The 24,706-nt window shown below is 40.4% G+C and overlaps 1 protein-coding gene across 5 annotated transcripts in view; it reads right to left on the bottom strand.

The window, feature by feature from the left end:
- The window catches only part of OSBPL9 (oxysterol binding protein like 9), a 168,671-nt gene extending 147,929 nt beyond the window's left edge, over positions 1-20,742 (bottom strand). For 4 of the 5 annotated variants that reach the window (XM_005678430.3, XM_005678429.3, XM_005678431.3 and 1 more), the window contains exon 1: positions 20,545-20,742. In XM_005678430.3, coding sequence (XP_005678487.1) covers positions 20,545-20,655 — 111 coding nt within the window. In that variant the 5' untranslated portion in view covers positions 20,656-20,742. The remainder of the gene's footprint in view (positions 1-20,544) is intronic. The other variant, XM_018044063.1, reaches the window with a different exon arrangement.

Below are 24,706 nucleotides of genomic sequence, written 5' to 3'. Positions count from 1 at the left end.
AGTTCATCAGGTACTCTATCTATCAGACCTAGTCCCTTAAATCTATTTCTCACTTCTACTGTATAATCATAAGGGATGTGATTTAGGTCATACCTGAATGGTCTAGTGGTTTTCCCTACTTTCTTCAATTTAAGTCTGAATTTGGCAATAAGGAGTTCATGATCTGAGCCACAGTCAGCTCCGGGTCTTATTTTTGCTGACTGTATAGAGCTTCTCCATCTTTGGCTGCAAAGAATATAATCAATCTGATTTCGGTGTTGACCATCTGGTGATGTCCATGTGTAGAGTCTTCTCTGGTGTCATTGGAAGAGGGTGTTTGCTATGACCAGTGCATTTTCTTGGCAAAACTCTATTAGCCTTTGCCCTGCTTCATTCCTTACTACAAGGCCAAATTTGCCTGTTACTCCAGGTGTTTCTTGACTTCCTACTTTTGCATTCCTGTCCCCTATAATGATCTCTGGTTCCTCTACCTTTTCTAAAACCAGCTTGAATATCTGGAAGTTCACGGTTCATGTATTGCCGAAGCCTGGCTTGGAGAATTTTGAGCATTACTTTACTAGTGTGTGAGATGAGTACAATTGTGTATTAGTTTGAGTATTCTTTGGCATTGGCTTTCTTTGGTATTGGAATGAAAACTGACTTTTTTGAGTCCTGTGACTACTGCTGAGTTATCTAAATTTGCTGGCATATTGAGTGTAGCACTTTCACAGCATCATCTTTTATGAAATATTTCAACTGGAATTCCTTCACTCCACTAGCTTTGTTCATAGTGATGCTTCTTCAGGCCCACGTGACTTTACATTCCAACATGTCTGGCTCTAAGTGAGTGATCATACTATCATGATTATCTGGGTCGTGAAGATCTTTTCTGTACAGTTCTATGTATTCTTGCCACCTCTTCTTAATATCTTCTGCTTCTGTTATGTCCATATCAATTCTGTCCTTTATTGTACCCATCTTTGCATGAAGTGTTCCCTTGGTATCTTTAATTTTCTTGAAGAGATCTCTAGTCTTTCCCATTCTATTGTTTTCCTCTATTTCTTTGCATTGATCGCTGAGGAAGGCTGTCTTAGCTCTCCTTGCTATTCTTTGAAACTCTGCATTCAGATGGGTATCTTTTTTTTTCCTCCTTTGTCTTTAGCTTCTCTTCTTTTCACAGCTATTTGTAAGGCCTCCCCAGACAACCATTTTGCCTTTTTGCATTTCTGTTTCTTGGGGATGGTCTTGGTCACTGCCTCCTGTACAATGTCACGAACTTCAGTTCATAGTTCTTCAGGAGCTCTATCAGATCTAATCCCTTGATCTATTTGTCACTTCCACTGTAGAATCATAAAGGATTTGATTTAGGTCATGCCTGAATGGTCTAGTGGTTCTCCCTACTTTCTTCAATTTAAATCTGAATTTTATACTGCCCAAATACTAAATAGTGATTAATGTTATTTCACAAAAAATGACTGAAGGAAATGATAGGGGTGTGTTAAACTCCAGGAAGTTTATGCTGTTTATTTAGTACTTTTTCGACCAAACTGTACAGTGATAATCCATTATTATCATTCAACTTCACTTTTCCATCAAAAATTGCCCAAGAGTGTTTCTCCTTATTTGGAAAAGACTAAGTCAGGGCCCAAGACAGTACAATCACGAAAAGATAAAAAACAAGAATAGCACTAGAAAAATTTAAAGATAGGAAAATTTGTACAACACCTAAAATAATCTGGTTAGCAAGAACAATAGCCAGAACCACAGATATTTGAACTGTCAGTCCTAATTCTAAGACTCATCCTACAGGCCTCAATTTAGAATAAGGTTATTCTACAAAAGCTCCTTGTTCTGATTTGGAATTTAGAACTGAGAACAAATTCTTGTGAAGAAATTGTTGAAAATGGTTCCCAGATTAGCTAGGAAAAGCACTCAAAATACAGCATGTGATCAAAAGATAAGGGGGAAGTTGTCATAAATTCAAACACTGCCTAAGAAATTATTTTCTTGAAGCATTTCTTTTAGATGTTGTTGCTTAAGGGAAAGCAAGACTACAAGGAAGAATAAGGAAGTAGGTCAAGAATTTAAGAACTATGCCGAAGGGCTTACAAGACTGTCAAGGGCTTGATTAGTCAATGATCTATGATAAACACTTTACTTTTATAAACAGGGTGGAGTGGAGGAGAAATACTTTTTTAAAAGGCAATTTAAAAACACTTATTCTAAACAGACTTGTGATTGCCAAGGGGGAGAGGGGCTGGGGAGGGATGACTTGGGAATTTGGGGTTAGCAGATGCAAAATATGAAATACAGAATGGATAAACAACAAAATGCTACTGTATAGCACAGGGAGCTATATTCAATATCCTGTGATAAACCATAATGAAAAAGAATATTTTAAAAAGTGTATATATATGTATAACTGAATCACTTTGGTGTACAGTAGAGACTGGCACAATATTGTAAATCAACTATAATTCAGTAGTAAATAAAACTTTAAAAATTGCTTCAAAGAATAAAAACACTCATTCTTTATTAGGTCTAATTTTACTTCAGAATTGCTGTTGCTGTTCAGTTGCTCAGTAGTGTCCGATTCTTTGCAATGGGTTAAAAAAAAAAAAAGAAGGCACAAGAGTTGACATGCAAGCACAGAGCAGTGGGTTGGTCACACAACATATCACCTATCTGAAATGTACATTTTATCCTCTTCTGGGTGATGAAAATTTCAAAGAATTATGTTCAAGAATGTGCCACTATCTTTCTGCGGTCATATTTTGTGACTATAAAAAACTCATTACTCAACAAATTCTAAGACTTAGTATCTGCTCCTCCTTTCCCTTCTCTAGGAGGCTTTCACTTTACTGGAATGGAAAGAGAGTTTTTCATTCATCCTCGGTGTTTCAAAGAGAACAATCTAAGTTCCTGTCTTAAACAACTTAGATGTACAGTGACTCAGTACTTTTTAATGATTAATCAATGCAGTTTGTACTTTAGAATAGCCTATGCAGAAGGTTTGGGAGAAGGAAATGGCAACCCACTCCAGTATTCTTGCCTAGAGAATTCCGTGGACAGAGGCGCCTGGTGGGCTGCCATCTTTGGGGTCGCACAGAGTCGGACATGACTGAAGCTACTTAGCAGAAGCAGCATGCAGAAAGTTTATTTCACTGTGATAATGATGTCACTCAGTTATCACCTATAAGCAGACTAGTGATAACTTGGGTTCGTCATTTTAAAATATCAACTCTAGCACAATTCAGTATCTGTAGAGAGAACATTCTATCTGGAGTTAGAAGACTTAATCACATACAGAGAAACTACTGTGTGAGTTTTTAAGTCTCAAGTTCTTCATGTGTAAAGGAAGTAATATATAAACTACTTCACCTGTTGCTCATTCCGTAAATATTTACTGAATACTCACTAAATGCCAAGCATTGCTCTAGATGCTAAAGATAAAATGATGAAGGTAAGTCTCTGTTCTCACAGTGCTTACATTCCAGAGGAGGGAAACAGACACTAAACAAGAAAAACAAAATAAGTTTAGCAGCTAACAATAAATGCTATGAGGAAATATATCAAGACCAGTGTGCTACACCAAGGAAACCAGAATTGAAAGAGACACATGTACCTCAATATCATAGCACTGTTTACAACAGCCAGGACATGGAAGCAACCTAGATGTCCACTGGCAGATGAATGGATAAGAAAGCTGTGGTATATATACACAATGGAATATTACTCAGCTATGAAAAAGAATGCATTTGAATCAGTTCTAATGAGGTGGATGAAACTGGAGCCTATTATAGAGTGAAGTAAGTCAGAAAGAAAAACACCAATACACTATACTAATGCACATATATGGAATTTAGAAAGATGGTAACGATAACCCTATATGCAAGACAGCAAAAGAGATACAGATGTAAAGAACAGTCCTTTGGACTCTGTGGGAGAAGGCGAGGGTGGGATGATTTGAGAGGGTAGCATGCATATTATCATATGTGAAGCAGATCACCGGTCCAGGTTCGATGCATGAGACAGGGTGCTCAAGGCTGGTACACTGGGATGACCCTGGGGGATGGGATGGGGAGGGAGGTGAGAGGGGGGGTTCTGGATAGGAAACACATGTGCGCCTGTGGCTGATTCATGTCGATGTATGGCAAAAACCACTACAATACTGTAAAGTAATTAGCCTCCAATTAAATAAAATTTTTTAATAAAATAAAATAAAGCTTATATTCTAAACCACCAAGTAAAAAAAAAAAAAAGACCAGGGTGCTAGTGCTAGTGACTGACTGTGAGGTGTACTTTAGACAGGTTGTTAAGGAAAGGCTTCTCTGAGCAGTGATGCCTAAATGAAGACCTGCATAACAAGAAGGAAATCAGGCATGCTACAGCCATGGGACAGTATCAGTCCAAGAAGCCAAAAAATATACACAAAGACCCTGAGATAGGAACAAGCTTGAGATATCCAAGGAACAGGGGGAAAAAAAAAAAGCTACAGTGAATATAGTGGTGAGCAAAAGGTTTACTGCAGAAAGTTAAGTGGAGAAAGAGCACAAGGCCATCAGTTCAATTCAGTTCAGTCGCTCAGTCGCATCCGACTCTGCGACCCCATGGACCATAGCACGCCAGGCCTCCCTGTCCATCACCAACTCCCGGAGTTTACCCAAGCTCATGTCCACTGAGTCGGTGATGCCATCCAACCATCTCATCCTCTGTTGTCCCCTTCTCCTACTACCCTCAATCATTCCCAGCATCAGGGTCTTTTCAAATGAGTCAGCTCTTCGCATGAGGTAGCCAAAGTATTGGAGTTTCAGCCTCAACATCAGTCCCTCCAATGAACACTCAGGACTGATCTCCTTTAGGATGGACTGGTTGGATCTCCTTGCAGTCCAAGGGACTCTCAAGAGTCTTCTCCAATGCCACAGTTCAAAAGCATCAATTCTTCGGTGCTTACAAGGCGGTAAGTCATAGTAAAGAGTTTGAATTTTTTTTTCCTATAGTCACTAGAGAATTTTAAGCAGGGGGAAAAACATGATCTTCCTTTTTCCTTTCTTTAAAAGATCACTTGGGCTACTGATAGAAAATGGACTTTAGAGAGAAAAAAGGAAACAAAGAGAACACTTAGGAAGTTTTTGCACCAGACCCAGGTGGTTTATATGCTACAGTGGTAGCAAGGAAAAATGGAAGAGGTTATGAGGCTTAATGAAGCGATATATTTGACAATACTAGAAAATACCTACAACAATGATTAATATAGTAGAGGCTTATGGCACACTGCATTTTCCAAAAATGGCCTATAATAGTATTTCTCATCCTACAAGCTCTTCTAGAACTTTGTCACTCCCTCATTAAGAAGTGGAGTCTTCTGTTTGTGGGTGGGTTTTTGAACTGCCCTTAATCAAGTAGACTGAGCAGAACTATGGGAAATAATACAGATTATTGTACATTGTCTTCCTGGATCACAGACAGCATAGGAATCTTAATCTCCCAAAGCCAGATGACTGAGATCTCATTAAATAAGGATGAAGGAAAAATGATATCCTTTGCTCATTTTGCTACTTGAAGAAATACAATACAAAATGGTACAACAAATCATATAGAAAATTTTTTAATAAAATGCTTCTGGGTTGTAGAATATTATATATATAATGATTCTATTTGTATAAAATATACATAAAGGTGTATTTAAGCATAAAGAGTTGTTAGGAAAGCTATTCTCCAAAACACAGATAGTAGGATTTCAGGTAGTACTTTGCTTCTATCTTATATACTTTTTCAATTTTTTAAAAATTAAGAATATATTGCATCTCTTCAAGAGCAATGAAACTATCTTTTTGAAATTTAAAACAAAAAGTAATAATGTCAAATTCTGCAGAGACAGTGCTATTAAAATGAAAAGTTAAAAGCACCCACTGGGTTCAGCAACAAAGCTTTCAATGGAGACTTTTGCTAGGATATTCAGTGAAATTTGGAGGTAAAAACAGATTGCTGTACAGTAAACGCATGAATAAAGACAGACAATGTAGAAGACTCTTTCAATAGGTTTATCTAACTTGAAGAAGAGAGGTGAAGATGGTTTTTCCAGGGGGACACAGAATTAGCAGAGATATTTTTCAACTTGAGAGAGAGACTGCCCAAGTTTATTTGTTAATGAAAAAGTCAGTATAGTATATCCTAAAATTTATACAGAAATTCAATGAACCCAGAATAGCCAAAACAATCTTGAGAAAGAACAAAGCTGAAGGGCTTACATTTTCCAATTTCAAAACTAATTGTACCAAAAAAATAAAAAGCAACAGGCAATCCCAAAATGTATTAAAATTCTTCATATGAAATTGTTACAACTATGATGTTTAGTTGTTATGTTGCAAAATAAATATTCTTAAACAACAAAAGTCTGTACATAGAAAGAAGACAATGGGCGAGAGGAAGGAGAAAGCAGAAAAAGGAGAAAAACCTATAGACTGAGATTCTCTAAAAATTTGCCAGTAGATGGAATCCAGAACACCCAAGGATTGGTATTGTTGTTTAATTGCTAAGTTGTGTCCAACTTTTTTTTGCAACCCATGGACTGTAGCTTGGCAGGCTCCTCTGTCCATGGGATTTCCCACGCAAAAATACTACATTGGGTTGTCATTTCCTTCTCCAGGGGATCTTCTAAACCCAGGGACTGAACCTGCATCTCTTGCACTGGCAGGGGGATTATTTAGCACTGAGCCACCAGGAAAGCCCACCCAAGGATTACTTCTTCCATTATGACAGGGAGGACGCAGGGAAGGAGAGACAGGAAAATAGTTATACCAATAGGTGGCAGTACAAGGAGTTGAGAGTGTTCCCACCAAATGAACTCTATTGTCTCTGGGAAGCATGGAATCATCTATGAGAGACGAGCAAAGAGGATGATCAAGAGACTAGAGACAGCTGCCAGAATGACAAACCAAATATTCATCCAATATTTCATTTATCCACCTGTGCCATAAGAGTAATGATAAAATAAAATAAATTCAATTAAACAAGTAGACAATCTTAGCATGAAGGCTCAATGTGAAAAGACTCCAGGAATCAGAATATTAACATTCATAATAATCTTTGTCATGTGAATGGGAAAAAAATTATTTTGAATACCTCAAAATACTTTCCCCAAATATGATTTTATTTATATGATTTCATGTATCATGTAAACTTAACTTTCACATAAAAAGTAAAGTTTTTTTTAAGTTTAAATTAGTCTAAGATGATTATCCTTTACAATACAGTAAATGAGAAGAAAAAGATTCAGCTGTCCATTTGTTTTTCTCTATAAGCAGTAAAAGGAAATAGGTCCTTAATCTAAATCTCTTGAGCATTGTTCTAGCTAGCTTTGACTGGCATTATATAACTAGTTGAAAATCTAATCCTACGACAACTGCCACATATAAGAGTAGCATATTTAAGAATAGCTCTACTTTCTATCCTTCTACAAATTACTATCATCAACAAAATTGCCTGCAATAACTGACTGCTTGTCTGATGTAACACACTAACCAAAAGATCCCACACAGTTCTACAGGGTAAGGATGATTAAAACAAAAGCCACTGTTATCAATGTAAGCTTAATCAGGTTTTACATAAACCATAAACACATTTACTATCAGTATATTCTGCAATGATTCCAAAACAACCTTCTACATCACATTTCTTAGTTTAAAGGGCCTTGGACATTCCATTCACTATGAGAATGATGTACTATATTTACAGGGCTTGAAAATTATAATGCTAATAATACTACCAAGGAGTTTACAAGCTTGCTGTACAGATAAAGAATACAATAGAGACTTCCCTAGCGGTCCAGTGGTTAAAATGCCACACTTTACACTTTAGAGGGTTGCAGGTTCCATCCCTGGTTGGAGATCTAAGATCCCACACGCCACGCACAGTGCAGCCAAACAAAACAAAATCAAAAAAGAGAAAAACTAAGGCTGACTAGGGTATTCAAGGAAACCACAAGACATAAAATGGCCACATAATTCTTTTCAGGGCATTTAGATTAGGTACAATTTTTCTTGTGTTCCTTTTGCAATTCTAAAGCTATTTTATTAATTTGGATTATTAGGAGCTACCCCACGTCCGAGGTTAGTGGCGGCGGGGAGGAGACACCCCGTGTCCGAGGTCAGGGGGGCGACCGGGAGGAGCTACCCTGCGTCCGAGGCCAGTGGCGGCCGGGAGGAGACACCCCGCGTCCGAGATCAGGGGCGGCCAGCAGAAGCCACCTGGCGCCCGAGGCCAGGGGCGGTGACCTTGAGGAGCCACCCGGAGCCCAAGGCCAGGGCTGGCGGCTGGGAGGAGCAACCAGAGGAGTGGTGGCTGCGCAGCACAGGAGGGCCTAGAGGAGCTCTCCCACGTTGAAGGTCAGGAAGGGCGGCGGTAAGGAGATACCCCTCGTCCAAGCTAAGGGGCAGCGGCTGTGCTTTGCTGGAGCACCCATGAAGAGATACCCCACGCCAAGGTAAGAGAAACCCAAGTAAGATGGTAGGTGTTGCAAGAGGGCATCAGAGGGCAGACACACTGAAACCATACTCACAGAAAACTAGTCAATCTTATCACACTAGGACCACAGCCTTGTCCAACTCAATGAAACCAAGCCATGCCTAAGGTCCAACCCAAGACAGGCGGGTCATGGTGGAGAGGCCTGACAGAATGTGGTCCACTGGAGAAGGGAATGGCAAGCCACTTCAGTATTCCTGCCTTGAGAACCCCATGAACAGTATGAAAAGGGAAAATGATAGGATACCAAAAGAGGAACTCCCCAGGTCAGTAGGTGCCCAATATGTTACTGGAGATCAGTGGAGAAATAACTCCAGAAAGAATGAAGGGATGGAGCCAAAGCAAAAACAATACCCAGGTGTGGATGTGACTGGTGATAGAAGCAAGATCCGATGCTGTGAAGAGCAATATTGCATAGGAACCTGGAATGTCAGGTCCACAAATCAAGGCAAATTGGAAGTGCTCAAACAAGAGATGGCAAGGGTGAACTTCGACATTTTAGGAATCAGCGAACTAAAATGGACTGGAATGGGTGAATTTTACTCAGATGACCATTACATCTACTACTGCGGGCAGGAATCCCTCAGAAGAAATGGAGTAGCCATCATGGTCAACAGAAGAGTCCGAAATGCAGTACTTGGATGCAATCTCCAAAACGACAGAATGATCTCTGTTCGTCTCCAAGGCAAACCATTCAATATCACAGTTATCCAAGTCTATGCCCCAACCAGTAACGCTGAAGAAACTGAAGTTGAACGGTTTTATGAAGACCTACAAGATCTTTCAGAACTAACACCAAAAAAAAGATGTCCTTTTCATTATAGGGGACTGGAATGCAAAAGTAGGAAGTCAAGAAACACCTGGAGTAACAGGCAAATTTGGCCTTGGAATGCAGAATGAAGCAGGGCAAAGACTAATAGAGTTTTGCCAAGAAAATGCACTGGTCATAGCAAACACCCTCTTCCAACAACACAAGAGAAGACTCTATACATGGACATCACCAGATGGTCAACACCAAAATCAGATTTTATATTGTTTGCAGCCAAAGATGGAAAAGCTCTATACAGTCAACAAAAACAAGACCCGGAGCTGACTGTGGCTCAGATCATGAACTCCTTATTGCCAAATTCAGACTTAAATTGAAGAAAGTAGGGAAAACCTCTAGACCATTCAGGTATGATCTAAATCAAATCCCTTATGATTATACAGTAGAAGTGAGAAATAGATTTAAGGGACTAGATCTGATAGATAGAGTGCCTGATGAACTATGGAAGGAGGTTTGTGACATTGTACAGGAGACAGGGATCAAGACCATCCCCATGGAAAAGAAATTCAAAAAAGCAAAACGGCTGTCTGGGGAGGCCTTACAAATAGCTGTGAAAAGAAGAGAGGCGAAAAGCAGAGGAGAAAAGGAAAGATATAAGCATCTGAATGCAGAGTTCCAGAGAATAGCAAGAAGAGATAAGAAAGCCTTCTTCAGGGATCGCTGAAATAGAGGAAAGAAATGCAAATAGAGGAAAACAACAGAATGGGAAAGACTAGAGATCTCAAGAAAACTAGAGATACCAAGGGAACATTTCATGCAAAGATGGGCTCGATAAAGGACAGAAATGGTCTGGACCTAACAGAAGCAGAAGATATTAAGAAGAGGTGGCAAGAATACACAGAAGAACTGTACAAAAATATCTTCACGACCCAGATAATCATGATGATGTGATCACTACTCTAGACCCAGACATCTTGGAATGTGAAGTCAAGTGGGCCTTAGAAAGCATCACTACGAACAAAGCTAGTGGAGGTGATGGAATTCCAGTTGAGCTGTTTCAAATCCTGAAAGATGATGCTGTGAAAGTGCTGTACTCAATATGCCAGCAAATTTGGAAAACTCAGCAATGGTCACAGGACTGGAAAAGGTCAGTTTTCATTCCAATTCCAAAGAAAGGCAATGCAAAAGAATGCTCAAACCACCACACAATTGCACTCATCTCACACGCTAGTAATGCTCAAAATTCTCCAAGCCAGGCTTCAGCAATACGTGAACCGTGAACTCCCTGATGTTCAAGCTGGTTTTAGAAAAGGCAGAGGAACCACAGATCAAATTGCCAACATCCACTGGATCATGGAAAAAGCAAGAGAGTTCCAGAAAAACATCCATTTCTGCTTTATTGACTATGTCAGAGCCTTTGACTGTGTGGATCACAATAAACTGTGGAACATTCTGAAAGAGATGGGAATACCAGACCACCTGACCTGCCTCTTGAGAAATCTATATGCAGGTCAGGAAGCAACAGTTAGAACTGGACATGGAACAACAGACTGGTTCCAAATAGGAAAAGGAGTACGTCAAGGCTGTATATTGTCACCCTGCTTATTTAACTTCTATGCAGAGTACATCATGAGAAACGCTGGACTGGAAGAAACACAAACTGAAATCAAGATTGCCGGGAGAAATATCAGTAACCTCAGATATGCAGATGACACCACCCTTATGGCAGAAAGTGAAGAGGAGCTAAAAAGCCTCTTGATGAAAGTGAAAGAGGAGAGTGAAACAGTTGGCTTAAAGCTCAACATTCAGAAAACGAAGATCATGGCATCTGGTCCCATCGCTTCATGGGAAATAGATGGGGAAACAGTAGAAACAGTGTCAGACTTTATTTTGGGGGGCTCCAAAATCACTGCAGATGGTGACTGCAGCCATGAAATTAAAAGACGCTTACTCCTTGGAAGAAAAGTTATGATCAACCTAGATAGTATATTCAAAAGCAGAGACATTACTTTGCCGACTAAGGTCCTTTTAGTCAAGGCTATGGTTTTTCCTGTGGTCATGTATGGATGTGAGAGTTGGACTGTGAAGAAGGCTGAGCACCAAAGAAGTGATGCTTTTGAACTGTGGTGTTGGAGAAGACTCTTGAGAGTTCCTTGGACTGCAAGGAGATCCAACCAGTCCATTCTGAAGGAGATCAGTCCTGGGATTTCTTTGGAAGGAATGATGCTAAAGCTGAAACTCCAGTACTTTGGCCACCTCATGCGAAGGGTTGACTCATTGGAAAAGACTCTTGATGCTGGGAGGGATTTGGGGCAGGAGGAGAAGGGGACAACCCAGGATGAGATGGCTGGATGGCATCACGGACTCGATGGACATGAGTCTGAGTGAACTCCGGGAGTTGGTGATGGACAGGGAGGCCTGGCGTGCTGCGATTCATGGGGTCGCAAAGAGTCAGACACAACTGAGCAACTGAACTGAACTGAACTGATGTAAGCTTAATAAAAAACATATTTGATATAACCAAGAAGTTTATTTACAAAAGTATAAACTCACTTTTAAATGCTTGATGGGAGTAGTGCTGATACATTTCTAGGAGAATCTGAGATTCCCTCTTTTACATCTTTGCAAGAAAAACACATTTATTTAAGCTCTTCAAAAACCTAAAATCCAAGAATCAGATGAGAGATTTTATCACCTTCCAGACATTGCTAAGGACTGTCAAGTAATATTTAAATGCATTCAGATTACCAGTGGTTTTGAAATGCAAAGTCGCTATGAGTCTCTTCCAGCTAGCATGTTAACAGCAAAACACATCATTTCTCCAATGATTCCTTTTAAAGAAAACCTTGAGTGACCCTGACAACTTACTATTTCTAACTTTTCTCTCTGAAATGTCATAAAGACAATACAAAACAAGAAAGAGTGTTAAATACTTACAGTTCATGACTAAACAAATCATATTTTATAATCTCAACTAGCTCCTCTTCAGTTCAGTTCAGTTGCTCAGTCGTGTCCGACACTTTGCGACCCCATGAATCGCAGCACGCCTAGGCCTCCCTGTCCATCACCAACTCCCGGAGTTCACTCAAACTCATGACCATCGAGTCAGTGATGCCATCCAGCCATCTCATCCTCTGTCGTCCCCTTTTCCTCCTGCCCCAAATCCCTCCCAGCATCAGGGTCTTTTCCAATGAGTCAACTCTTCGCATGAGGTGGCCAAAGTACTGGAGTTTCAGCTTTAGCATCAGTCCTTCCAATGAACACCCAGGACTGATCTCCTTTAGGATGGACTGGTTGGATCTCCTTGCAGTCCAAGGAACTCTCAAGAGTCTTCTCCAACACCACAGTTCAAAAGCATCACTTCTTAGGCACTCAGCTTTCTTCACAGTCCAACTCTCACATCCATACATGACCACAGGAAAAACCATAGCCTTGACTAGATGGACCTTTGTTGGCAAAGTAATGTCTCTACTTTTTACTATGCTATCTAGGTTGGTCATAACTTTCCTTCTAAGGAGTAAGCGTCTTTTAATTTTATGGCTGCAATCACCATTTGCAGTGATTTGGGAGCCCAAAATAATAAAGTCTGACACTGTTTCTACTGTTTCCCCATCTATTTCCCATGAAGTGATGGGACCAGATGCCATGATCTTAGTTTTCTGAGTGTTGAGCTTTAAGCCAACTTTTTCACTCTCCCCTTTCATCAAGAGGCTTTTTAGTTCCTCTTTACTTTCTGCCATAAGGGTGGTGTCATCTGCATATCTGAGGTTATTGATATTTCTCCCGGCAATCTTGATTCCAGCTTGTGCTTCTTCCAGCCCAGCATTTCTCATGATGTACTCTAAGTTAAATAAGCAGGGTGACAATATACAGCCTTGACGTACTCCTTTTCCTATTTGAAACCAGTCTGTTGTTCCATGTCCGGTTCTAACTGTTATTTCCTGACCTGCATATAGGCTTCTCAAGAGGCTCCTCTTACAACCTGGTTAATTTCAATGTGACCCTAGTTATTCCTTTTTCCAGTTCCCATGGCCACTAATCTAAATCTTTACTACATTCCTTAAATCTTAACTCTACTCTTATCTTTAAAAGTACCCTGCTTCCCATCCCTAAAACATTTAAGCATACTCCTACCTTAGAAACTCTTTCCTCTCTGTTCCATATTCCTTTGTTCCTCTTTCATAATGAAACAACTTGAGCAATCTACATTCATCTTCTTTATTTCTTGCCTCCTATTTACTCTTCAAATCACTCTGACTTCCAAACTTCTGACTCCATGGAAACTTCTCTTTTTCAGGGCATCAGTGATATCCAAATTGATCAATCCAATGAGTATTTTTAAGATTTCATCTATTCAATTCTCTCAACAGTATTCAAGTCAGTTCCTGCCTTGACTCCACATTCTGTTTTTTCTTGGATATCTCTGACTGTCCCTTTTCACTCTTCTGTACAGGCTCTTTTCTCTACCCAAATCCCTTAGAAACAATTGTGATGGCTTAAAATCCCTCCATAAATTGACACTCCTTTCAAAAGGCAGAGGCTAAATTCTCTTTCCCATGCCTAAAATTCCCATCCCCTATAGCATGAACTGAATTTAAAGATTCATTTCTAATGAATAGAAGAAGGCAAAAGTGATGTTCTCAGACCAGGTCAAATAGGCACTTCAGCTTTCTCCTTGCTCTCCCTTGGATTACTCCTTCTGGGTGAAGCCAGATAGATGCCCTATCACAATGACACTCATGTAGCCCAACAGAGAGGTTAGCTGGTGAGGAACTGAGGCCACCTTCCAGGAGCCAGTAAGGACTAAGGCTTTCTGCCAACAGACGTGAGAGTGAGTCATCTTGGAAGCAAATCCTCCAGCTCCAGTCAAGTCTTTCAAATGACTGCAGACATAGCCAATGTCTTGACTGCAACTTCATGAGAGACCCTGAGCCCAAAGTTCTGAGCCACAGATAATAAATGTTTATTGTTTTAAGTGGCTAAAATCATCATGGGCAATTTGTTATAAAGCAATAGATACCTAATCCAATGGTGTTTCTCAGTGTTCTATCTAAAGCTCTCTATTATTCCCACTCATTCACTCTCATCTCTCCATATGTGTAAAGCTAATATTTATCTGTAGCCCAGATTTTTTTCTTAAGTTCCAGACTATGCAATATCTTTACTTCAATTTCAACATGCCCCAAAGCAACTACTGTTCTCCACCCAACCTATACTTATCTTCCCTATCATCATTCACTCAACTAAATCTAAAAACCTGGATTTCATCAAACTCCTCTTCCCCCTTCACTCACATCCAATCACTGAAATCCTGTCAATAGTGACTTCACTATTTCTCCATAACCCAAGTATTCTTTAAAAAATATAAAATTTACCTGAACCTATTGTTTAATTTTAAAAATCACAGAGAGACAACCAGACATCATGGGCCACTTGATGTACAGGTTCCCCCTGTTCCTAAAAAACCTTCCCTAAGCCAAAATGGCATAAAGCAATGATGCAATTGCCTTAGGATACACCTTGCTACTGCTGCTAAGTCGCTTCAGTCATGTTCAACTCTGTGCAACCCCAGAGACGACAGCAAACCAGGCTCCTCTGTCCCTGGGATTTTCCAGGCAAGAATACTGGACTGGGTTGCCGTTTCCTTCTCCAGGAGATCTTCCCAACCCAGGGATCAAACCCAGGTCTCCCATGTTGTAGGCAGATGCTTTACCATCTGAGCCACAGGGGAAGTCAAAATAAACTGAGATAATGTAAAGATGCTCACAGACACAGTTCAAAACTACAGCAGCTTGCTACTATGTGTTAATAGTTCCCAGCATGCATGCTGAGTCGCTTCAGTTGCATCTGACTGTCTGTGACCCTACAGATCTCCAGGCTCCTCTGTCCATGGGATTCTCCAGACAAGAGTACTGGAGTGGGTTGCCATACCCTTCTGCTTGGGATCCTCCCAACTCAGGGATCGAACCTGAATCTCTTATGTCTCCTGCATTGGCAGGTGGGTTCTTTACCACTAGTGCCACCTAGGAAGCCCATAGGTCCCAAGGAAGGAACTTACTGGTGTCACTTTTGCTGCTTGGGGCACTCACTGATTCTATAGCAGCTCACTGCGAAAAAAAAAAAAAAAAAAAAAAAACACCTCTGAATGCTATTTTCACTTTTCGTGTATTTGCCAAAAAAGCAAAAATCCTCTTTGGATTTCTTTTGGTTAGCAAAAACAGGTACTAAATAGGTCTTTTCTAAAAATGAAGTAGGGTAAAGCAAACTATCAGAAAGTGGAGATACTTGTAATATGTTCCACCTACAAAGTATTCCTGCCCAAAGTGGGGGGGAAAAGCTGAATTTGATTAAGCTTCTAGCTTTAAGTATCAGTTTATAGGAAACATGGAGGATAAAGAACATGTTTAAATACAAAGAATACTCTCAGCAAAATCCAGAATGTGGAAAATCTACAGAATAATTTGCTTTCTTCAACAAATGAATGGCAAAGAAAAAAAGGGAGGGAAGACCTACAGAGTTAAAAAGACTCAGTCTTACGTGTGGATCTTGTTTGGAATTCTGACTCAAATAAACCAACTGGTGAGGGACAGATGTTTGAGAAAAATCAAGGAAATTAAACACTGTAAAACATATTAAAATATTCACAAATGAAATAACGAGACATTTGGGATGTGCTTTAGAGTAATCCAGTGGGGTAGGAAGGAGCTTTGGGAGTATTAATAAGAATTCATTTTACTATCATCCTTTGTATATGTTTCAAACAAATTTTGTATTATTAAAGTTTTTTCCACAACAAAAAGTGCTTACAACACTTAAGTGACTTTCCACTGCCCTGAGTGAAAAGTTCAAATTCCTTAGCTCAGTTTACCAAGAAAGTCTTTCATTATCTGGCCCCTGCTTCTCTCTCCCTCTCACACACTATTGCCCACCTCACAGCCTAAATTCCAGGACTAACAAGCTCCTTACTCTTGTCTCTTTTAAAAACATCTATTCCCTCTATCTCAAGCAGTTTTCCCTCTCTGCTTACATGGCTAATCTCTACTCACCATTTAGGTCAAAGCAAACCTACCTCTTAAGGAAATCTTTTCTGATACTCCAAGACAGAGGCAAGCTGCCCACCTGTGTACCTTCCAACATCCTATTCTTCCCCATCACAGCTCTTACTTGATGTACACCCCGGCAAACTCTAGGCATCATGAGAACATGGACTATTCCCATCTTATTTACCATTTTAACCCATCTTCCCAGCATAGTGCCTAGCACATAGTACATCCTCAGTAAACATTTGATAATCAAAAGGTATGAACACCTGCTTTCTAGTCTTCCAACTCCTCGCATATCTTTATCTCCTTCAATTTTCTTTCCTTTCTTGTCTTTCTCTGTGATCATGATTCTCATAAATGGTTAGCTGTTTACACAGTGTTCCCAAATTTATATCTTTATCCCTCCCTGAGTATCTCAATTAATAAATATTCAACTCACAGGGGACTTCCCTGATGGTCCAATGGTTAAGAATCCGCCTGCCAATGCAGGGGACACTGGTTTGCTACCTGGTCCAGAAACTAAGATTCCACATGCCGGGGGGCAACTAAGTTCATGTGGCACAACCACTGAAGGCCTTGCGCCCTACAGCCTGTGTACGCAACAAGAGAAGCCACCACAATGAGAAGCCCACACACCACAATTAGAGAAAAGCCCGTCAGCAACAACAAAGAACCCATCTGCCACAAGGAAGACAGTACAGCTCACCCTCAAATTCAACTAACAAATTCTATGCTATAATCTAACAGATCTTCATCTCCAGGCCTGACCTATGGCTCCAAATACCTTCTGGATTCAATCTCCTGTTATCTCCCTACATGCCTTTACATTAAAGAAACTCAGAAATTCTCAATATCTTCTTAACGGACTTTATGTTCTCAAGTTTCCCAATTTGTGTATATTTCCCACTGCCTGAAATGCCCTTCTTCTCTTCTACCTTTAAGTCTCGGCTCAAATGTCTCTCTAGCCTTTTTTAGGCAATGTTCCCACAGCAGTCTATTCTTACTTCTACTGTAGAATTTATCATACTTTTTTGAAATTATGTTTAGGTGTCTACTCTGCAAGATTTTGAGATCTTAGATAGAAGGGACTCTCTCCTTCATGATTTTATCTCCAGCATATATATATAGTAAACTGAAAATGAAAGTCGCCCAGTTGTGTCTGACTACTTGAAACCTCATGGACTATACACTCCATGGAATTCTTCAGGCCAGAATACTGGAGTGGGTAACCTTTCCCTTCTCCAGCAGATCTTCCTGACCCAGGAATCAAACGGGGGTCTCCTGCATTCCAGGCAGATTCTTTACCAACTGAGCTATGAGGGAAGGCCATATATAAAGTGCCTATTAAAAAGTCCCAAATAAATGCTTCCTGAATAAACCACTGTTTCTAATAGTTAAAAGACAGGAGCGTGACCCGAAAAGGTTGCCTAAATCTATTTTCTAAAGAAGGTAATCAATTTCTCTGTTCCTGTATTAAACAGAATATCTACTAAATGGTTTTTCAAGAACTGAAAATTTACATACTATGAAAATAAAAGAAATGTAAAATAAAAAAAACTATTCATTCCCAGAGGACAGATTAGGGTCTGGGCCCAGGACCAAAAGATCCAGGTGAAGGTGAGGTTTGGGTGAAACTATTTAGTTCACAGCAATTCCCATGATCTTTTCCAAAACCTTGAGATTATCTCAATATCAATTTTTGGTATAGGCCAACTCTAAAGCAAGGTCAATCTAGTTTCATTCAGGGTTTTCATGGCCACCCTAGAATAGACAGACCTCCAACTACAGAGCCAGACCAGAGCACAAGTGATTTTGGAAACAAGGAATAGAGTGACTTGCTATTTACTGCTCTGCTTAAAATGCTGTGCAACTATTCAGATAATCTTCCTGGAAGATGCAGCTCCAAGTTATCAGCCGCATGCAGATCATTAAGATGTACCTTCATCCTTCCAAATCCTAATGTAATGAAACAATGTCGAAGTGTACAGAATTCACTGCCAATATTCAACGTGTCTCCTACTTTCTCTTTAAGTGAATACCTATCCTTTTCTCATCTTTACTGGACCTTCTTTAATTTGGCATTGAGTATCATCTTATTTTCACAAGATCATTTTATTTTACAATATTTCTCTGTTGTTTCTCTGCAAACAAATACTTTGACACCAAAAAACGCAGGAAAAAAAGAAATTTCTAAACATCCATTAGTGGGAAATATGATACCTCCTTCTACTGGCAAGGATGTTTCATAGTTTAATCTCAGAAGGGAGGATAAGTAATGGGAGGAAGAAGAAAGAAACATAATTTTAAAAGCCATATTTAGCCAAAGACAAGGAGAAATTTGTCAAGATACTCAGAAACTAAAAGGGCAAGGAGGCAGAAAAAAGATATGCCAAAGTGAGAAAAACAGGAAAAAAAGAAGATTCTGTCAGGGAGAGGAGTTCCCAAGAACCCCAGCTTGGGGCCCCTCCAAGTGTGGCCCTAAATTCAGACCCACACAAATTTGGGATCTGTAGAGTAACTTCATTCCATAGTGCCACTGAAATTACTTTGAATGGGCTGGAAAGGGTCCATGGGATTTTCTGATTATCACTTCTACTGAAACTTATTATTACTCTTCATCTATCTGAACTATGAGATTTCATAATTCCAGAGTTTTCAGGATATAATGTGCATTTGTCTCTCTTTCATAGCTAGCTAATCTTGAACAATGTATTTAAATTTCATTCAGGTTTGTTTAGTCTTTTCCCCCTTCTAAATTATGTAAAGAAAGGAAGTTGGTGTGAAAGTTTTTACTTTTTACTCCTGTAGGTTTGTCTTTAGCAACTCAAAGATTGCATTTTTCTCATTCCTGTAGTGAAAGTGAAGTGTAAAGGAAAAAGAAAGCCAGGTTATTTAGACTCCTGATAACACTGCTTACTGCTAGCTCTGTGACCTTGAGCAAATCGCTGAAAAGCCTGGAGCCTCAGATTCCAAAACTGTAAAATGGGGATAATGAATACTTTATTCTGCAGTTATTGTGAGTAAAAAGAATCAAGGGAACCACCTTATTAGAATATAAGCTCCAGAGAAAAGGAATAGTGAATATCTTGAACTTTGCTGATTCTCGCTCACATGCACACGCATGAGCACACACACCCACACACACCCAGCCTAAAGCAATAATAATTAACACGTAGTGGGCGCTCAATAAATATTTAAATTAACGAAAAAATATCAATACTAGTGTCCCCATTCCTCTCGTTGACATTAATCCTTCTCCCATAATCATAATTTTTTCTCTTCTGTCTTCTATTATTTTCTAAAGCCTTCAGGACATTCTGTTTTGTCGTTTGAAGAGGCTTCCTCCCTCTCATTGGCTATTATTAACTAGACACCATTCAGAGACACTACCTTTGGAAGTAATTTCTCTAATTCCACCCACCTTTCATTTCTAACGCGTCGGGGGTGGAGCCAGAGTCAGAACATAAGATTCTCACCAATTCATGGACCTTTCCCCACAGTCACTGATTTGTGTTTAACGACACTGAAGCCCTTAACTCAGCCCTTCCCAGAATATAACTTTCAGGAGACATCGCAGTCTCTCTTCGCTAACAAGAGACTCCTGTGTAAGAAATCCTCCGCTCTCAAAAGTTAAGGCGTCGGTTACGCTCGCCCCCCGCTGAATGGAAGAGAGTCCTGTGAAAGAAACACTCAACTTGGGCAGACTGGAGGGATTTCAGAATCCTTCAGGTTGAGCAACGGCCAGTCACTTCAGGACCTGGCCAAGCTCGTCAGACCACTGCTCTAAGAAAGCGGCGCTCCTCAATCCCTGGAGGGAAGCTAAGGGGCGCGGCCGTCTACAGGGCCTGGTGGGGGACACTGTCAAGTCCATGATAACATGTGGAAACTGCACAGACCCCGAGACCGAACCCTTCAAGCCACGACTACAACCATCTACCTACCTACAACGCGCCTCCGTTTACCCCCCAGCAAATACCGGACCCTAAGAAAGGAACAAGGCTCGCCCCCACCCCATAAATCACACAACCGGTGCCTACTTATTGGCTGCGCGAGCATCTCTTTCACCCTCATTGGCTATCCGGGGCGCAAAACCCTCCCCTACGAGGGAACCCTCCCGTACGGCGGCACCCCCATCCTAACAACCTCTACCGGGCTACCAAAAAGCCTGGTCCCCACCTCCACCCAGGAATCGCGACTCCCAAGGCAGCCGAGGCTTTGCCTCCAAGTACTTACTGTGTAGTAGGAGAGCAGCCCTGCATTGTAGTCCAGCACGAACCAACGGTACTGCCAGCCCTTCATTACGTTAGTCCATTTACTCAGCGGCCCTTCCATGATGGACGCCATCTTGGGAGCCGCCAATGACAACAAACGGCCTGACGTCACTCGCCTATAAGGCTTTCAACATTCGGTGGGCGTGGTCATCGCCGACAGAGGCGGGCCTAGGGCGGGGCCAGCAGCTGCTTCCCGCCTTGGTGGACTCGGGGACCCACGCCTCCAGCTATAAAACTGAAAAAACCGATTTTCTTTGGGAGTCCGTTGTGTGTAGGACTCCGTGCCCCAAATGTGAAGAATTCAAGCATGAATACTGAAGTTAAGATTACTTATTAACATAGATAATTTTACTGCCCATTACTTTGCCGACTAAGGTCCGACTAAGGTCCGTCTAAGTCAAGGCTATGGTTTTTCCTGTGGTCATGTATGGATGTGAGAGTTGGACTGTGAAGAAGGCTGAGCACCGAAGAATTGATGCTTTTGAACCGTTGTGTTGGAGAAGACTCTTGAGAGTCCCTTGGACTGCAAGGAGATCCAACCAGTCCATTCTGAAGGAGATCAGCCCTGGGATTTCTTTGGAAGGAATGATACTAAAGCTGAAACTCCAGTACTTTGGCCACCTCATGCGAAGAGTTGACTCATTGGAAAAGACTCTTGATGCTGGGAGGGATTTGGGGCAGGAGGAGAAGGGGATAACAGAGGATGAGATGGCTGGATGGCATCACGGACTTGATGGACGTGAGTCTGAGTGAACTCCGGGAGTTGGTGATGGACAGGGAGGCCTGGCGTGCTGCGATTCATGGGGTCACAAAGAGTCGGACACGACTGAGCGACTGAACTGAACTGAACTGAATGATACCTTACACATGCAAATAATTTCACATCTGATATTCATTTAAGCAATTATTTCACAAACCCATTCATTTAATAAATATTTTTTGTTTTGTGCTAGATACTCTTAGGCTTGGGGGTTCAGCAAAGACTTCATGAGGCGAACAGGCAATAAAAAAATAGTAAATTATATAGTATATGACAATTTGGTAATTTGGAGACAAATTAAGCAAGTAAAGAGGCAAAGGGTAAGGGGCTGCAATTTTAAATTCCCAAATTGTGAAGGCCTGAGTGAGAAGGTAACTTTTGAGCAAAGACCTGAAGAAAGAGGAGGGAGGCTGGCAAAGGAACAGCAAATTGTTCTTTGTAAGTAGAGTAGTGAGCCAGGGAGAAGGTAGCTGGAGACAAGGTCAGAGAAGTAAGAGCAGATTTCTTAGAGCCTATAAAGACAATGGAAGTATTGTCTGAGTATATTGAGACAATCTTTGAGGTCCTGGCAATGCAATACTGAAGGAGACAAACAGATTCCTTTTTAAGAGTTAAGAGCTTAAATTCTGTGATGGTAAGCAAACACAAAACAAGTAAACATGAAAAATATCTAATAGTGATGAATGTCTTGTGGAGAATTTAAGTAAGTGGATGTAATAGGAAGCCAATGGGTAGCTACTTTTAAAGTGTATAATTGAGTGGTTGTGTAAGGCATCCCAGGAAAGGGCATTGAGATGTGAAGGATAAGGGAACTAAGAAGCAGGGTACTGGCTAGAAGTGGCTGTGAAGTCAACGGAGAGGTTTGTGCTGTAAATCTCTATTTGCTGATAACAGAAGCTCTAGGAAAAAAGAATATCACTGAAGGAGGTAGATAAAGAGAACCTATTTACTAGCTAATCAAGTTGGGTAAAGATCTAAAGATCAAATTATTAATGCTGATATCCTTTTTCTGTTCCATTGAGATATAATTGACATACAACATTGTATGAATTTAAGATGTGCATGATTTGGGAATTTCCCTGGTGGAACAGTGGTTAATGCCACGCTCCCAATGCAGTTGGCTTGAGTTCGAGGATCCCTGGAAGGGGAGCTAAGATCCCATGTGCCATGTAGTGTGGCCAAAAAAACCCCCAAAGATATGCATGTGTATATTGTGAAATGATTACCACATTACATTTAGTTAACTCATCACCTCACCTCAAAATTTTTTTTTCTTGTGATAAGAATTTTTACTCTCTTAGCGACTCTCAAATATATAATACAGTATTATAACTATAGTAACCATGCTTCACACTACATTCCTAGAACTTACTTAACTCATAACTAGAACTTTTTGCCTTTTGACCAACTTTTAGTTTCATGTAGTCCCTCTTGCTTATTTTTGCTTTTGTTGCTTTGTGCTTTAGGTGTTATATCCAAAAAAAATCATTGCCCAGGCTAATTTCAAGAAGCTTTCCTGTATGTTTTCTTCTAGGAGTTTTATGGTTTCAGGTCTTACAATTAAGTCTCTAACTGATCTTGAGTTAATTGTTGTGAATGGTTTAAAATAAGGGTCTAGTTTTAATCTTCTTCATATGAATTGGCACCATTTGTTGCAAAGACTACTTTTTCCCTAATGAATGAGCATTCTTGGCTCTCATGTCAAAGATTAGTTGATTGTATATACATGGGTTTATTTCTGTATTCTTGATTCTGTTCCATTGGCCTATGCATCTGTTTTTATGGCAGTGTCATACTGTTTTGATTACTATAGCCTTGTAATATAGTTTGAAACCAGGGTGTAAGATGCCTCCAGCCATGTTATTCTTTCTCAGGATTGCTTTGGCTTTTCAGACTCTTTTGTGGTTCCAAATGAATTTTAGGATTTTTTTTTTTTCTATCTTTGTAAAAAACGCCACTGGAATCTTGAGAGGAATTTCACTGAATCTATAAGAGGCTTTGGATATATGAACATTTTAACAGTATTAATTCTTCTAATTCATGAACACAAAACATCTTTCTATTTATACATTCCTCTTCCAGTTTCTTTCATTAATGTTTTTTTTTTCATTTTCATTAATGTTTTATAATTTGTAGTATACAGATCTTTTACCTCCTTGGTTAGATTTATTTTTAAGTATTTTATTGTTTTTGTTGCTATAAAATGATGTCCCATAGGGTTAACAGAGCTGGAGCCTAAACAGAAGACCTTAAGTGTGTCTTACAGAACAGCAGTTTATAACCTGCCGTTGCTGATCAGGTCTGCTTCCAGTTTGTTTGATTTATTTTTCCCTTTCTCTAACTTCATACGCTCCAAGCTTAACATAGCCTAGGTAATATGTCACCACACTACTTGTCTTTTTAAAACATTTTTGTTTATTTATGGCTGTGCTGGGTCTTTTTTGCTGCCTATGGGCTTTCTCTATTTGTGGTGTGTGGGCTTCTCATTGCGGTGGCTTCTCTTGTTGCAGATCATGGGCTCCAGAGCGTGCAGGCTTCAGTGTACAGACCAGTAGTTGCAGCTCATGGGCTCAGTAGTTGTGGTGCCCAAGCTTCGTTGCCCAGAGGCAGGTGGACTCTTCCAGATCAGGGATTGAACCGTGTCTCCTGCAGTGGCAGGTGGATTCTCTACCACTGGACCACCAGGGAAGTTCCACCACACACTTCTTAACACTCCTATAGATAACACTTCTGACATATGGATCACTATGGTAACAGGAGATTAAGTTGTTTTCCAGAAATTTGGAGTTGGTTTTTGCCTAGTTCCAACTGGCTAAGACTAGTGGAGACCACCGACCCTAAAACTGGGCCTGCTCAAAACACTGATTACCTCACCTTTTCCTTACCTCCAATCACATTTCCTCACACCTAAAATCACCCTGCTTCTTTATTCCGTAAACGTCACAGACCTGTCCTCTTCAGGGAGACAGATCTGAAATTTGTTCTCCTGTCTCCTTGCTTGGCTGCCTTGTGAACAAACTCTTTCTTTACTGCAAAGCTTTGTGTTTTACTTTAGCTTTCAGTCAGGCAAACAAACCTCATTTGGTAACACTATTGTAAATGGGATTGTCCTTTTGCATATGATTTATTGTTAGTGTAGAGAAACATTGGGGCTTCCCCAGTGACTCAGAAGTAAAGAATCTGCTTAAGTGCAGGAGATGTAGGTACTATCCCTGGGTTGGGAAGATCCCCTGGAGAAGGAAATGGCAACCCATTCCAGTTTTCTTGCTTGGAAAATCCCATGGACAGAGGTTCCTGGCGGGCTACAGTCCATGGGGTTGCAAAGAGTCAGACATGACTTAGCGCCTAAAAGCAACAACAAATA

The sequence above is a fragment of the Capra hircus genome, chromosome 3 (assembly GCF_001704415.2).
Source record: "Capra hircus breed San Clemente chromosome 3, ASM170441v1, whole genome shotgun sequence".
In the NCBI taxonomy this organism is placed as follows: Eukaryota; Metazoa; Chordata; class Mammalia; order Artiodactyla; family Bovidae; genus Capra; species Capra hircus.
Note: the sequence above shows the minus strand (reverse complement) of the source record. Positions and strands in the feature narration are given on the sequence as shown.